Raw genomic sequence first — 14,956 nt, 5'->3', positions numbered from 1 at the left:
GCACCAAACCACTGCCCAATAAGGAACGGAGGGTGAGCACGGCCCTCACCTTCCCATTCAACATATCAGAGGATCTCCACACTCTCTTCTCTGCCTGGCTTCAGAGGGTGCCACAGCCCCAGTGGAGACCAAGTGGAAAGGAGGCAGAATTGTCCCCAGAGCTGTCTGTGGTGGAGATGGCATGATGGCACAATGTGGTGGAGATGATATGATGGAGATGGCATGAAGGGCTGGATGAGTGTGGGATAGGGGAAGGTATGTGCAGCTACTGAGTGGGTTGGGACGTAAAGGTTGAGTTGGGATGTAGACAAGCTGGTGATCCAGGAGGAGGAGATAGGGAAGGGGAGGAAAGATGCTGGAGGACAGGCTCCCAGCACCTGGATCAAGACCAGGAGGATTGCTCCAAGCTTTTGCAAAATGTGAGAGCCAGAGAGCTTTGGGAACAACTATCCCAGCACAAACCTAATTCCCACTTTGCAAAGGAGAAACCCAGATCACCTCCCTGCACTAGAGTTTGACCTTGGTGGCCAAGGTGGTCCTTGTCATTGTGGGCTTGGTAATAGCTCTAAAAAAGTAATGGCTTGTAGAAAACACACATGTACATTTCTCAAGGCTTTGCATTTTATTTCAGATCATTGACTTTGGGAACTGGTGACATTATCAAAGAAACCAGTGGGGAGGTGGTTTAGGCACATGCAGAACAAAAGCACTGTTTCAAGGTTACAGATGCCTTCTAGGAAGCAGTAACAGAGAACACTCTTTTCTGCCTTGCCTGCTGCAAGACAATCCCCCGAAAATGGAGGTGAAACAAAGCAATGAGGTTTGCTGGGAGGATTGGCCATGTGGCAACTTCGATGGTACAGCCAAGCTCTGTGCTGGTCACAAAAGATGATCCTTGGTGGGACTTGGCACGGGAGTAAAGCTGCCACTGGGCTGCAAATGTCAGATTACCCTGTGGGGAGAATAGACACAGTTTGGTTGGAATGTCGTCATTCCTAGTCATATATCCTCCAAAATGAGAGCTGACATTTTTGTGTAGGACATCCCTTCTGTGCTCTGTTTCACTGCAAGAACCGTCAGAGCTTGGTATGATCTTGAGCCCATGTCTATGGTGAAGTACAGGGGCCGTGGAATCCCAGGGGTGAAAGTCTCACCAGCACAGAGCCTGGGCTGGCTTTCTGGGGAGGATTGAGTTGAGTTGAGTTGAGCTGTTGGCAGATGGTATGTCAAATTAGGCATTTGGAGACCAAAAATGCCAAAAGGCCCTTTACTCCATGAGAATGGTTTGGGATCTTTTGTGTTTACCCAGCAGCAGCCAGACACTGCCTGTGCTGCAAGCAGGAGAGTCTTGGGGTCAGCATGGAACTCCCACAGTGACCCTTGTTCAGTGACGCAGCCTGTGCCAATGGGTGATTGAGAAAGATAAACTCAGCAGAATCTGTTGAGCAACGAAATGCAAAGGACAGAGACTCAAAACTCCTGGGATTTTGGGAGGTGATGCAAACATTGGAAAGATGCCCAGATGATGGAGCAATAAACAACGTAAATTACCCCCCAACCAGCTTGCCTTGCCTCTGCATCTCCCCATGCTCCTACCTTGGACTCTCTGCGTGCAGGCTCATGAGCTGCTCTGACCTTCACCGAGGTTGATCTCCTCCAGGATCTGGCTGTACCTCCGGGTGAGAGCTTTGGTGTTTTTGGTAAGGTCGGTCAGAACCTGCTGCAAGCCATTCATGTGGTGGGACAGCCGCTCCTCCAGATTCCCATCTATATCATCATCTGGGGCCGTGTCGGCATCAGCACTGCTGGTGGGGCTCTGATCGGTGACGGAGGCCAAACCTCGCTCCACCACGGGCTTGATGGCCTTGAGGAGCTGGTAGCGCTCATAGAGGTCCGTGGGGCCGCCGGCGGCTGGGTCGGCCCCGTCCTGCGGGAAGACCCCTCGCAGCAGGCTGGGGAACATCACCTCCTGCTCCATCTTCTGCGTGGCCGAGAAGTACTGCTCCATGGCCCCGTGCCTCGGCTCTCCTCGCGTCCCGCCGCTGCCCGGCCCCGTGGAGGCTTTTTATAGAGTCAAGGAACGTCTCCGCTCCACTGTCCCTCTGCTCCCTCCTGCTAGGCTGGGTTTGGCTCCAGCCCTACTGGGTTCAGCTGTGCTGTGTCCCTGGCTCTGTGCCCCTGTCCTCATCTGAGCCCACCCTTGTCCTTAGCCCCAGCTGGCTGTGATGCTGCCATGTCCCTGGGCACGCATGGAGCAGGATGGTGAGGAGTGGAGGTACCCGAGGCCTCTCACCCCTTCCTGCCCAGCACTGCCATCCCCCAGCTCTTGCACTGCAGTGGCAGCTCCCCAGCACCACATGCAGCCTTCACGTGTGTGCTGCTGGACCTCCCAAAACCATCAGGAGATGGTCTGCTGCCCCCATGCTCCAGCAGGGTCACCCAGAGCATGTGCCCCAGCACTGTGTCCAGCCCAGATATGGATATTTCCAACAGTGGAGATCCTATAACATCTCAGGGCTGCTTGTGCTACCCTCACATCAAAAATTATCGTCCCATGTCTTCTCCCACTAGGGATCCCCTGGTGTCCCTCATGGGTGCTCTCTCCCCATCCCATGGGGTAACGTGTAGCCCCAGTGCTGTGGTGTGGTATGATTGGGATGTGGCGCCCTGGTCATCCGATGAGATGGTTTGTGGCTGTTGACACGTTGGGACCAGCACTGTGGTTTATCCACTGCGTTCCTGATACTGAGCCTGCACTCCCAACTCTCTCATTCCTGGTTCATCTCCTGTTGTCACATGGAGTGCTGCCATCCCGCTGGGTGAAGCTCTGGGAACAGCAAAGCTTTTCCCCACAGTATTGGCAGCAGTGACTGTGCCCAGGAGCTCCTCAGAACTGAGCAGAGCCCAGCATGGCCCTATCACTGCTGTGCCTGTCCCTGCTGCTCCCACCCGTGTTGGCCATATGAGGACAATGACCGCCCCGTGGCCACCTGCCTCTTATCAGCCACATCCCACCCTGGGGTGACACTTGCCTGGGGACACTGTGCCGGGCTGCCAGGGACCTCTGGTGCTCATCCCAGGTCACAGAGCGGATCTGGAACGTCTCACAGCTCTTATCAGCCATGTTCTATAGCAGTACTGAGCACTGGGATGTTTGGAGGTGATACATCCCTGGGCACCCTGAGCCTCTCCACCCCGAGCCAGAAGCACAGCCCAAGGAGCCTGCAGCCCTCCTCCCTGCCACCACTGTCTTGTGATACAGGGGCTGTCCTTCTTTGGCCACAACAACTCCATGCAGCACTATGGGCCTGGGGTAGAATGGCTGGACAGATGTGTGTTGGGAAAGGATTTGGGTGTGGGGGAGTATCTCTGATAAAGCAGATTTTATTCACAATTGCAATGGTGGGCATCTTGCAAGCAGGAGCACCTGCACAAAACGGTGTTACATCTTTTATGCCCTATTACCCAACACTTATTTTTTCCACCCCTGGTTCCTCACTAGTTGAATACTTCAGGTTCACAATCTTCCCAACGTTCAGCTAAACATACAGATACTGGATAAACATAAATTGTTGATAGCTAAGCATATACGGCTAATTAGTTAACTTTTCACATTTGCTCACTCGACATTCGGCCGTTATTCCTGGACAGTTGCTGTCCTTAGATAGAGATAAGTTTGGAAGGAAAGATGTAGGGGAGTATCTGTTGCATTCCTCCTAATCCAAAAGTGGGACAGTTTGACTTCATGTGGAGGCCCTAGATTGGTCTTCTGCTGAGAGCCTCTTGGCAAAACAGAATAGCCTATAATACAAAAGCTGCAATTTTTGTACTTACTATTTCATCTTAACTACTAAGCATGCATAAATATGGAAAGTTTAGCTAAAGGACAAATGATGAGGATTATTAAAGACCCCTCTTTGTTGGAATGAAGAAAGACTTGTTGGTACCAATAAAGGTCACTAGATGACAGCACAGACCATCAAATACTCACCTTGTTAGTTCTAATTGCAGAAACATTTCATTCCCACATTCACCTTCTGCACAGGTCATCTCCCCTATTTGTTTCTGGCTAGGACAACATAAAGCATCCCATGCATAATTGATGGGCTCTTTCGTTATTTGGCATCCCACCTTCTGCTCCTTTGTCACACATGGACCCGTGGTTCCTTGCCACTCACTTCTGTCAGACACCTCAGGTTCAGCAGGCTTGCCACTGCTCAGCTTGACGTTCGTAGCATCTGCTCACAGCCATGTCAGTAAAAGCCAGATCTCTCATGATCATGTTGAGAGGTTCTTTCTGGTGGCACAGTTATAATCTTTTGGTTTTCTCCCTCCATGTCTGCTGAACTTGTTTGCACTTCCGAAGGTCTTTTGCTAATCAGAGCAAGAATGTATTTTCTCCCGATGATACACACATTAAAGGAAGCAAAGTAAAGGACCTGGATAAACTACTCGAGGGAGCTTGGAGAGTATATAGAAACAGGGATTGTAATGAAAGAAAGAAATTGGGAAGAACAGCAGCTGCTGCATTAGAGCAGGAGATGAAAGGGCCCAGGGAGAGTTTTGCCCCCAGAAGATGGAAAGCAGTGTGCAAACAGCAGGGAAATGGGGCGCTGGTAGAGGTGTACCAAGCTGAGGGGGAAGGAACCATCTCTGATCAAAGAAGCTGAATGATGGAATTTGGGAAGTGTGGGATAAAGAAAGTCATTATCTTGCTAACAAGTGAAAAAGCTCAGCAGTAACTTGAGCCAGACACAAGGCGCCTGGCTCCCACACGTAACCAGTTGTTGCGCGTGTATAAAGGTTGTAGGCACCTACAATAAAGGTTCTCTTTCTGCGCCAGCAAGGAAGTCTGCACATCTCTCACTGCACGAGCAAGGAAGCTTGGAGCCCTCTTGTCACAGAGGAGTTTGACCATAGCAGACCAATGGCTAGGATTAGACTGCAAGTAGGAGAGAAGGGTAAAGATGTTTGTTTTCTGGTAGATACAGTTGCCTCTCACTCTGTGCTGCACCAAGGATTACTACCCATGGATGATTTTTGTAACAGCAGTAGGAGCTACTGGCCAACAAGAAAAAGCTTATCAATTAAATAAAAAAAAAAAAAAATGGAGCTAAGGGTAAAGAAAGAAATAATAGGAGTAAGTGACTACAGCTGTAAATAACTTTCTGTGAATGTTTTGTTTTGTAAAGAGATCTAATTTAGTGGTTTGCTCTATTTTACAAGCAGGTGTTCCAGCTGGGCTCTGTATCATGCACTGGCCATGCAGATGTGGAGGACAAATGGAAAAACCCTTCAGACTCTGAGAAGAATAAAAGCAGGAGAGAATCTGTGATGGGTGAGAGAGGAACAGTGCACTTTGAAGCAGGGGATGCCCTGCTGGCACTGCCTGTTGGTGGGCATGTTCCTCCTCTCTCCTTTTGGCAGTTTGCAGTTTCTCAAGGGTCGATATGCAGTAATACATAAGCTTAGGAAGTTTCCATTTCCCAGTCATGGAATTGTCTAAAACAGATGCCTGTGCGAGTGTGTGCATATTGACTCAAAAAATGGTGACCTACTATGTGACTCTTATGTTTAGTGTGTTATCAATTGAGGCTTTGATTGAGTTACAATGATTGTTATTAATAATTGCTATTATTTTATAGTGTGGTAATAGTTTGCTAATAAGCGAAAAAGGGAAAAGTTGTAAGGAAAGATGGAAAGCTAAAAAGGAAACTTGTGAATATATTCGGGGGTGTCTTTGGGGGTTTTGCAGATGGACAGAGAACTTGCAAAAAATAGAATCACAGAATGGCCTGGATTGAAAAAGACCACAAATATCATTCAGTTCCAACCCCCTGCTATGATCACCAACGACCAGACCAGGCTGCCCAGAGCCACATCCAGCCTGGCCTTGAATGCCTCCAGGGATGGGGCATCCACAACCTCCTTGGGCAACCTGTTCCAGTGCCTCACCACCCTCTGTGTGAAAAACTTCCTCCTAATATCTAACCTAAACCTCCTCTGTCTCAGTTTAAGACCATTCCCCCTTTTCTTATCACTGTCCACCCTCTTTTGTCTCACTGCTTTTGTGTGTATTCTAATTTGTGTTCTGTACTTGTTGTATTGCATACAGAAAATGATACAAGATGCTATGAACCACGCTTTTTTATTAGTATAGAAGGGTAAGGTGTAGGGGAGGATGTAACTGAGGGATTCATCAAGGGGCTCAGCAGACTCCGCGACAGATCTTATTGCTATGAGGCCTTGGGAGTCTGTAATCTAAGACAAGGAACAGATGGGATAAACTTATACCAGCAACAGTGCAGCCAGCACTGTTGGAGCAGGAGCTGATCGTCCCTGTGTTCTCAGGTGAGGCTGCAGCTCGAGTGCTCTGTTCAATTCTGGGCTCCTCACTACAAGAAAGACATTGAGGCCCTGGAGTGTATCCAGAGAAGGGCAACGGAGCTATGAGGGGTCTGGAGCACCTTATGGGTCTTATGGGGAGCAGCTGAGGGAACTGCGATGGTTCAGTCTGGAGAAGAGGAGGCTCAGAGGAGACCTTCCTGCTCTCCACAACTGCTTGAAAGGAAGTTATGGTGAGGTGGGGGTCAGCCTATTCTACTGGGTAACAGCAATAGGATAAGAGGTTGTGTCAGAAGAGGTTCACCTTGGGTGTTATTTGGCCACCCTGCCCACGGCAAGTGGGTTGAATCTAGAGGACCCTTTTCAAACCAGGCTACTCCATGATTCCATGATTAGGAAACATTTCCTCGCTGACCCCCACAGCGCCACTCGGGACGCGGGCAGCGCCGCTCCGCCCCCTCTAACCGCCACCACCCCCAAAGGCCCCCCGTGCGGCGGGTCCCCGCCCTCCTCCGCGCCGTCGTGTGGGGCGGTGGGGCTCTGGTCGGTGACGGAGGCCAGGCCTCGCTCCACCGCAGGCTTGATGGCCTTGAAGAGCTGGTAGCGCTCATAGAGGTCCGCGGGGCCGCCGGTGGGAAGACCCCTCACAGCAGGCTGGGGAACATCACCTCCTGCTCCATCTTCTGCGTGGCCGAGAAGTACCGCTCCATGGCCCCATGCCTCGGCTTTTATGCCCCTCTCCCCGCTGCTCTCCCCGCCCCTCGCTGGGCAGCGCCGCGTCCCTGGCTCCGTGCCCCCGTCCCCGCTGGGGCTCGGGCCGCGGTGCCGGGGGGCGGAACGGCACCTTTGACCCCGCTTGCGGCACTCTGGGGACGTCAGTGCCCGGGGGTTGAGCGACGCCGCGCCGCACCGACGGCACGGGGCTGACGGCACCGCCGGCGGACGTGCAGCTGCGTGCAAAATGCCGTTGGGCTCCTCTGGGGACGTGGGCGCCGACGGGCGTCCGGAAGAGACGGCTGCGCAGAATTGTCCCCTTGCCCGGCGCTGCGATGGCGGCTGGGAGCTGGTGACGCCGCGGCTCGGCGGCTGGGGCCGCCCGTCTGCCTTCGTCCCTCGATGGGAAGCCACAGTGCTCTGTTTTGGGAAGGGACACGGGGCCACTTGTCGCTTGCGGATCCCCCGGGAGCTGCGGCTGCCCCAGCGGCAGCCCCGCAGCTGGGAGCTGTGCTCAGAGCGGGCTGCCGTGACTGAGCGCGTTGGGAAGGGCAGAGGAAGCCGCTGGGCTCTCCCGTACCTGAACAGCTGATACTATCCAGTACCCATACGGGAAGAAAACTTGATTCACTGTCACGTTTACGAAGCAAATGATGTATGTTTGCTCGTTAAGCTGTCAACAACACTAATAAAACCGGTGAAAGAACAAAACCTGGATATCAAACTCTGCACCTTTTCTTGCCAGAGCAAGAAAATTAGGTAACTTCAGTAGAAGATCAGATCCTTCGAGTTTACAACTGTAACCAAGAAATTAATTCTAGGGACATACTAGAAATAGAATATGGTAATAAAATACTCTTACATCCACTTTCTTTTTTATATTGCTCGGTTCAAATGATGACTTTGGGCTTCCCTTACATTTTTCTCTACTTTGATGATTTTTTTGTTGTAATAGGTTTTCACAACCGTGTGTCATGGTCGAAAACTAAAAATGAAAGCAGAGGGGAACATACCGAATCTGTCAAGGATGACTATGTGACCCAAGTTCTCTTTAAACTAGAATTGCCTACTGCACGTTCAGCTGTCTAATATTTAGGACCCTGCCTCCTGCTCTCAGCTTTCGGTCCCAGCGTTGCCGTCCCGAGCTGCTGCAGGGCTCCGGGCAGCAAATGAGGCTCAGCAGCCTCAGCCTGGTCCCCATCACCTCCTCGTGCCCCATCGTGATGATGGAGTTGCTCACAGGGGACACAGAACACTCAGAGATGAAACCGGGGGTGAGGAGGTGCTGCTGAAATCCCACCCGTAAGCAGAACCAGCGGCACTGCCCAGTGCTGCCAAAAGGGCCAAAGGACAGACGGGGTGTGTGGCAACCCGCTCCTATTTTGGGAGCAGATACAAGCTCCTTTGCCCTTTTGCAGCTGTAAGAGATTATTTAGTTTTCGTTGTCTCAAAGTTTGCTGGGGACACAGATGGACTTGTTCAAGTCTTGGACAAGTCCTGGGCAACGGTTGTGAAATCCTTTCTCTGAAGGACATAGATGAACAAGATGAACAAGTCCAGGCAAGTCCTGGGCAAAGGTTATGAAATCCTTTGTCTGGACAACTTTGATGGACAAGGCCAGGTGCAAGGAGAGGGAGATAGGCTGCAGCTAAGTAGCTGTGAAGTGGTCTTTTCTGTGGACTTACGTCCAGGAAGATGGCCATCTCAGGAAGTGCTGCTGCACATGACTCTTACCCAAGCTGCTCCATTTTGAGCAGCTGAAGTTAGAAAAAAGCACAGTGTATCTGGCTATTATTCAGAGTATTTCATTAGAAACTCGTGTCCATGGAGGTTTACAAAACCTTCCGGCTACTGCCGTGTCGGCTTCCTGCTTTGTTGGAGTGGCACATGGAGGAATTCTCTGAGCTTTGACCCTCTGCCTTGATGAGATCCATATCTAAGAAATCCACCAGGGAATCCACCAGGGCACACTGGGAAGCCTACGGCAGTGCAGGGGAAAGGCATTGTGACATCACAGAGCAGGGCATGACATCAATCTTTGTCAAGTCACACTGGCAGCCTCCCCCAGCTCAGACACGTGGAGCGGCCGCTCCGTCCTGGTGGTCACTGCTGGAGCTCTGCTCTGGGTGACAGCCATTTGTGCATTGTGATTGTTCTTTGGGAGAGAACAGGATGAAGTTCAGCCTGACTCTCTTCCTGGCCATCGCTCTGACCATGTCTCCATTTGCGGGACATGGCCCTGGCTGTGTCAGCTGTCTCAGCTGGGTCTGGAATTGGGACCAAAAGCTGGATGTTCCCGAGGAGCAGCACCCAGTGGGGACCGAGAGCCAGACCTCCACCTGGCTCTGCTGGCTTGGCCTAACGCCCTGCCCCGACAGAACTGAGGGCAGGAAGAATAACCAGCTCCTTCCTGAGGAGCAGAATCCAGTGCGGACCGAGAGCCAGACCTCCACCTGGCTCTGCTGGCTTGGCCTAACGTCCTGCCCCGACAGGGCTGCGGCCACGAAGACAAACCAGGTCCTTCCTCAGGAGCAGCACCCAGTGGGGACCAAGAGCCAGACCTCCTACTGGCCCTGCTGGCTTGGCCCTTCCCAATGGATCGGGTACAAGAGCAGCAAGGTTGTCGTTCCACAGGGCCCAAAGCAGCAGTCCCCAGGCACCAAGCAGAAGGCCTACAGCTTGCCTGGCATCTTGGGCCACCTTTGGGACAACCTTGTGCAAAGGACAACCTGGCTCCTTACAGATACCTTGATCGCCATCTGCATTTTGGGCCTTCACAGTATTGCCAGCAGCCTCTGGAGAAGATTAAGAAGGCCTCGGGCACAGGTGAATGATGGAGATGCATTGTGCAGGGAGGGTACCATGGCTAGGGAGCAGGGAACCATGTACGTCAGGACATCCAAGGAAAGCAGACCATCAGAGGTCCATAAGTTGTTCCCAGGGACTTGCCCACCCATGGGGCTGTCACACAGTGGGAGACCTCTGTGCAAAACGGGGCCTGCCAGAGGTGCTGTGAGCCCCACGGGCTGCCCCGAGCTGTCCTGCAAGGCTGGAAATGCTCCGTGACAATCGGAGTCCTGCAGGGTGATCCTCTGCAAAACGAGCCTGCATCCCTTTCACTGTGCCCATGCCCTTTCACTTCCAGGGTGCAGGACAAACGGCCTCAGTTTCCACTCAAATCGAAATCTCCCCTGGCGCAACTTGTGGCCATTTCCTCCGGTCCTGTTTGTTGCCTAGGAGAAGAGGCCAAAATCCTTCCTCATCACAACCTCCCCTCAGGAAGTTGTAGAGTGCAATGAGGTCTCCCCTCAGCCTCCTCTTCTCCAGGCTAAACAAGCCCAGTTTCCTCAGCCGCTCCTCATAAGATTTGTGCTCCAGACCCCTCACCAGTTTCACTGCCCTTCTCTGGACACATTCCGGGGCCTCAATGTCTTTCTTGTAATGAGGGGCCCAAAACTGAAGACAGAACTCGAGGTGAAGAGCATGAGGACAAGCTGTGCCACGAACACCTCCTGCAGAGGACTTTTGCATTGCCCATCAGAAAGATAACGATTAGTGTCGATGATCTCTCTTTCCAAGGCTCTTCCAGCTCCAAACGAAGACCAGATTCAACATCTCTCGGGACAAAATGCTTGCACCTCCCAGAAGAGTGAGCTGGCCTGCTTCTACCCACGCCTGGCCTTCAAATCAGAGACAGGGAAGACTGGCTTAATTAACTTGGGAAACACTTGTTACATGAACAGTGTCATCCAGTCTCTTTTCATGGCTTCGGAGTGAGTTGTTGCTCCCTTGTTCCCACTTGGGTCTGCTTTTTGCACTGGCATCGTGCTGTCCACACTGACTGTCCATCTTGTTTTGCATCTCTTCTTGTCTTTTGCAGCTTTCGGCATTCCGTGTTGAATTTAACTGAGGGCATCTCCCAGCCCCTGATGGCAGAACTCCAGTGGCTCTTTGCACTTTTGGAGCACAGTCAGGTAATTATTTCGTGTTCTAGTTACTTGCTTAGACTGTCGGCTGTGGAACAGCTCGTCTCCAAGTAGCTTCCTGCCAACTCCAATGTGCTGATAAGGAGTCGTGGATCTGGGTGTGTGTTTGTAACGGGACCAGTTTTGTTGACAGGAAAGAGGCTAACTTTGGGGGCGGAGCAGGCAAAGTGAGTCTGGAGCTCCTGTCATCTGTGAAAGTGAGCTGTGTTCACACCAGGCTGCCTCTGGCCATCCTGGCTTTGACGGATGCCATAACTCATGGTTTTGACAATGAAATCCATTTGGTAGTAGTTTGTATGCGTGGCCAACTGAAAAGCCTGTTGGTGTATAACAGCACTTTTTGTTTCTTGCTGTGCAGCAAGGAAGAAGACTGGAGCAAGCTGTTTGTCCCCTTGCCTCGCTGCAAACTGCAGTCAGTCAGTAGAAACTGCCTTCAGATTAGCTTTGGCAGACCAAAAAAACAAAGTCCAGAAAGCTACAACAGCAACAAACCTTTGGATTCCAGATGTTATGAATCTTTTGTATCTGAGGGAAAGTAAAAAAAAGGAACCCACCAACAAATTAATTATGAGCGCTTTCTTCACCAACCTGAAGTTTGACAAGTGACTCCAGGTGGGTCATATCTGGGCCCATTTGTGAAAACACCTGTCTGTCCCCCAGAGACACAGTTTTGAACTTTCACTTGCTGTGGCTCCATTTCCCTGTAGCTCTCCATTTCCCAAGACTTGACTGGCAGCTCTGGCTCGTTACATTGTGGTGCTTCAGCATTACAGATCCATTACAGATCACTTCCAAGGGGTAATACAGGGAGCATCTTAACTTGAGTATTTGGTGCTAAAAGAGCCTGTTTGTTGAAAGCAGGTTACAGTGTGTTTGATGTGCATTAGCATACCTGCTTGCTGTGTAGCTCGTAGTTAATAATTTCCCAGTAACTTCCTGTAATCCTTCTAGTTATTTTTCTTATGGGGCAGTACTTAAAGTCATTTCTTCAGCCAATGATGGGTCTTTCAGCATATTAATTAGACAACAATTCCCTAATGGCACTGATTACAACATGCAGTAATGCAGATGACCTGCCTGCAGCGATCAGAAGGATGGGTGGAAGTTTAGTGGATTTTTTCTTTTTAACTGGACTCGGTATCAAATTAAGGATCAAATTAAGTTCAGGCTGAATTAAGTAGAAGTCTGTGGGTCAGGAACACAAACCATTTTGAAACGGAATGAAGAAATGAATGCATGGGTAGTTCATATGTGTACCTAAGCGATAGGCGTTGGTAAAAGTAAGCGTATAGAAGCTCTCATCCTCATGACAGTCTAGCAAAAGGATGTTCAGCAGGGCGAAGTTCATCCTCCCAGTGCTGGATGCAGCAAACTAAGCAGGTCTTCTCCTGTATGAAGTGAGATCCAGTGGATTAAATGTGTTTTTCCCTCTTGGTTCCAGCGACCTGCCATCTCACCCGAGAGCTTCCTCTCTGCCTCGCGGCCACCCTGGTTTACCTTTGGTGCTCAGCAGGACTGCTCGGAGTATCTCAAGTACCTCCTGAATCGGTATGTGGCAAGCACTCCAATTGTGGAGCCCAGACATGATGAGGCCCCAAGACGTAGTGTAATATGAAGCGCTGACTTCCGTGGAAGTGGTGCAAGTGGCTGAGATCTGAGAGATTTGGTGTAAAAACGGGAAAACCAGGCTGGGGCTTCTTAGTAGAACTGTTTGTGCCCAGCTGGGGGTAAGAAATGAAGTCAGCTTGAAAATTTCTGAAATTGCACCAACATCAGAGGAAAACTGTTTGCCTGACAAGCCTCCTCTTTAAAATGCTGACTTTGCCTTTCTTTCACCTAAAAGTCCCAAATCCCCAGTGTCCTGGTGATGCCCCTGGAAGTGGGCTCAATGCACATTGACCATCTCTGCTTTCTGCAACACCACACTTGGCATCAGACCCCTGTGCACAGACAGGTTATCACACGTTAACTGCGACGAGCGGAGAACAGATACCATTCTGTAGAAACTCGTTCTCTAGGTTTTATTGCTCTATGTTGCCATCTTTTTTCTTCTGCCAAAGATTACATGAAGAAGAAAAAACTGGAAAGAGGATCTACCAGACGCTCAAGGAGTCCCGCTTGACGTCTGAAGCCACGGAGCACCATTCCTTAAACAAGACATTGATTGAGAAGATGTTTGGGGGAAAATGATGACAAGGATTCGTTGTTTGAAGTGTTTGAACATCTCTTCTAAAGAAGAAGCCTTCACAGACCTGTCGTTGGCCTTCCCCCCTCCGGATAGGCCCGTACGCAGACCAGGAAGCACGTGTGTTTTACCTGCGGCAGAAATCAGTCCACAGTTTATTGAGCACTGCAGAAACCCAAGCCAGCCAACAGGCTCTCCCTGGGTCCGGAGGAAGCCCCCTGTGCCTGGAGATCCCGCAGCCCAGCCGGTGCCGGTGGAAACACTGGGTTTTTGGGAGCCCAGAGAATCAGCACATCCCCTAAGCAACAGTGCTGTCAGCGTGGATACAACCAAAGATCCTCACTTGGCTTTTGCGGAGCAGACATGCGCTCCTAAGGACTCCCGATCCGTCTTGGATTTAATCAACTATTTTCTGTCCCCAGAGAGGCTGACAGCAGAGAATCAATACCACTGCGAGCAATGTGCTTCCTTGCAGGATGCTGAGAAGGTGGCACAGCTGACAGAGGGCCCGCACTACCTCATCCTCACACTGCTGCGGTTCTCCTTCGACCCGCACACCATGAAGAGGACTAAGATCCTGGACAATGTCTCCATCCCCGCAGTGCTCGAGTTGCCCATCCTTGTCAGCTCAGAGGAAACTGAGGACGTTTGCCGGCACGGCGAGGACAGGGCTGACCTGGGCAGCACCTTTGTGTCCGCCGTGTACGATCTCTGCAGCGTGGTGGTGCATTCGGGCATCTCCTCTGAGAGCGGCCACTACTACTGCTACTCCAGAGAGTGCACTGATACCGTGCCCCGCGCACTGCCTTGGGACGGGACACCAAAACCGGCTTCTGACAAGCAGCTGGACTTTGAAATCCCGTGGTACCTCTTCAACGACCACAGGGTTTCCACCTTCTCCTTTGAATCAGCCAGCAACCTGGCTTCTTTGTACCCCAAGGACACTGCCTACGTGCTATTCTACAGGCAGCGGGAGGGCAGCCTGTAGCTCCCCACTGCATGAGGCTGTGACAGAAGCCAACAACCTGCACAGCAGACTCTCCCTCAAGAAGGACTTGATGGAAGCCATCCCCAAAGGGAACATCCTCTACTTGCAGGTAGATCCAGGTGTACACAGACTGCATTTTCCCACTGAGATTGGGTGTTGAGCTTGATGCATGGCATCAGTGAGGCAGCCAACACCAGGCACAAGAGAACGACCCAGGGATGTCGGTCCTGGGCAGCTGTGCATCAATTTTTCTCCAAGCGCTCAGGTGTGGTGAGTGGACCATGGCTGCCAGTCGGGTGCCCGCCCACCTGCTCTCACTCACCCTCACTCCCCCATTTTTGATCACCCGTGTGGCTAGAGAGATGTGACACTTAGATGCATCTCTCCAACCAAGTTCTAGAGATGAGTACGTGCCATAGCAACCTCAGATTAGTTTTGGGAAAATTCCCAGGGGCGACTGGGACAGCACGAGGAAGGAGGGAGCAATTCCCAAGGGTCATTTCCATGCAAATAACAGCAATATACGTGGTCATTTCTCCTACAGGAGCAGGAAAAAAGAGGCGAGGAACAGAGCTGCCTACATTCCCACCTTGCCAAAATCCTCCACGCCTCAGTCCACCAAAGGTTCGTCAGCAAAAAACTTCCTGATAACAACAATGTCTTCGACTGAATGCATGCCAACATCTCCAGGATCATCACCTTCATTTTCAAGCATGCATGAGATAAATAAAATCATCA

The 14,956-nt window shown here is 51.2% G+C and overlaps 3 protein-coding genes across 3 annotated transcripts; 2 read left to right on the top strand and 1 right to left on the bottom strand.

Moving 5' to 3' along the window:
* Positions 1-603: 603 nt before the first annotated feature.
* Positions 604-2,112, bottom strand: LOC100541395 (mid1-interacting protein 1A-like). Its single transcript, XM_003203552.5, has 2 exons — positions 1,597-2,112; positions 604-952 (listed from the first exon to the last, which is right to left on the bottom strand). The coding sequence occupies exon 1, from the start codon at positions 2,006-2,008 to the stop codon at positions 1,619-1,621; it is 390 nt and encodes a 129-aa protein (XP_003203600.2). The 5' UTR covers positions 2,009-2,112; the 3' UTR covers positions 604-952; positions 1,597-1,618.
* A 7,119-nt stretch (positions 2,113-9,231) lies between these two features.
* LOC146545842 (uncharacterized) lies at positions 9,232-10,125 on the top strand. The gene has a single exon (XM_085232397.1). The coding sequence runs from the start codon at positions 9,232-9,234 to the stop codon at positions 10,123-10,125; it is 894 nt and encodes a 297-aa protein (XP_085088523.1).
* Positions 10,126-10,620: 495 nt separating this feature from the next.
* On the top strand, positions 10,621-14,888 carry LOC109364138 (ubiquitin carboxyl-terminal hydrolase 35-like). The gene is given in 7 exon segments (XM_085232290.1): positions 10,621-10,832; positions 10,940-11,033; positions 12,487-12,593; positions 13,106-13,227; positions 13,230-14,215; positions 14,217-14,327; positions 14,763-14,888. Coding segments are annotated over 7 exon segments (1,758 nt in total).
* Positions 14,889-14,956: the final 68 nt, after the last annotated feature.

The sequence above is a fragment of the Meleagris gallopavo genome, chromosome 1, assembly GCF_905368555.1.
Source record: "Meleagris gallopavo chromosome 1, MGAL_WU_HG_1.1, whole genome shotgun sequence".
NCBI lineage: Eukaryota > Metazoa > Chordata > Aves > Galliformes > Phasianidae > Meleagris > Meleagris gallopavo.
Note: the sequence above shows the minus strand (reverse complement) of the source record. Positions and strands in the feature narration are given on the sequence as shown.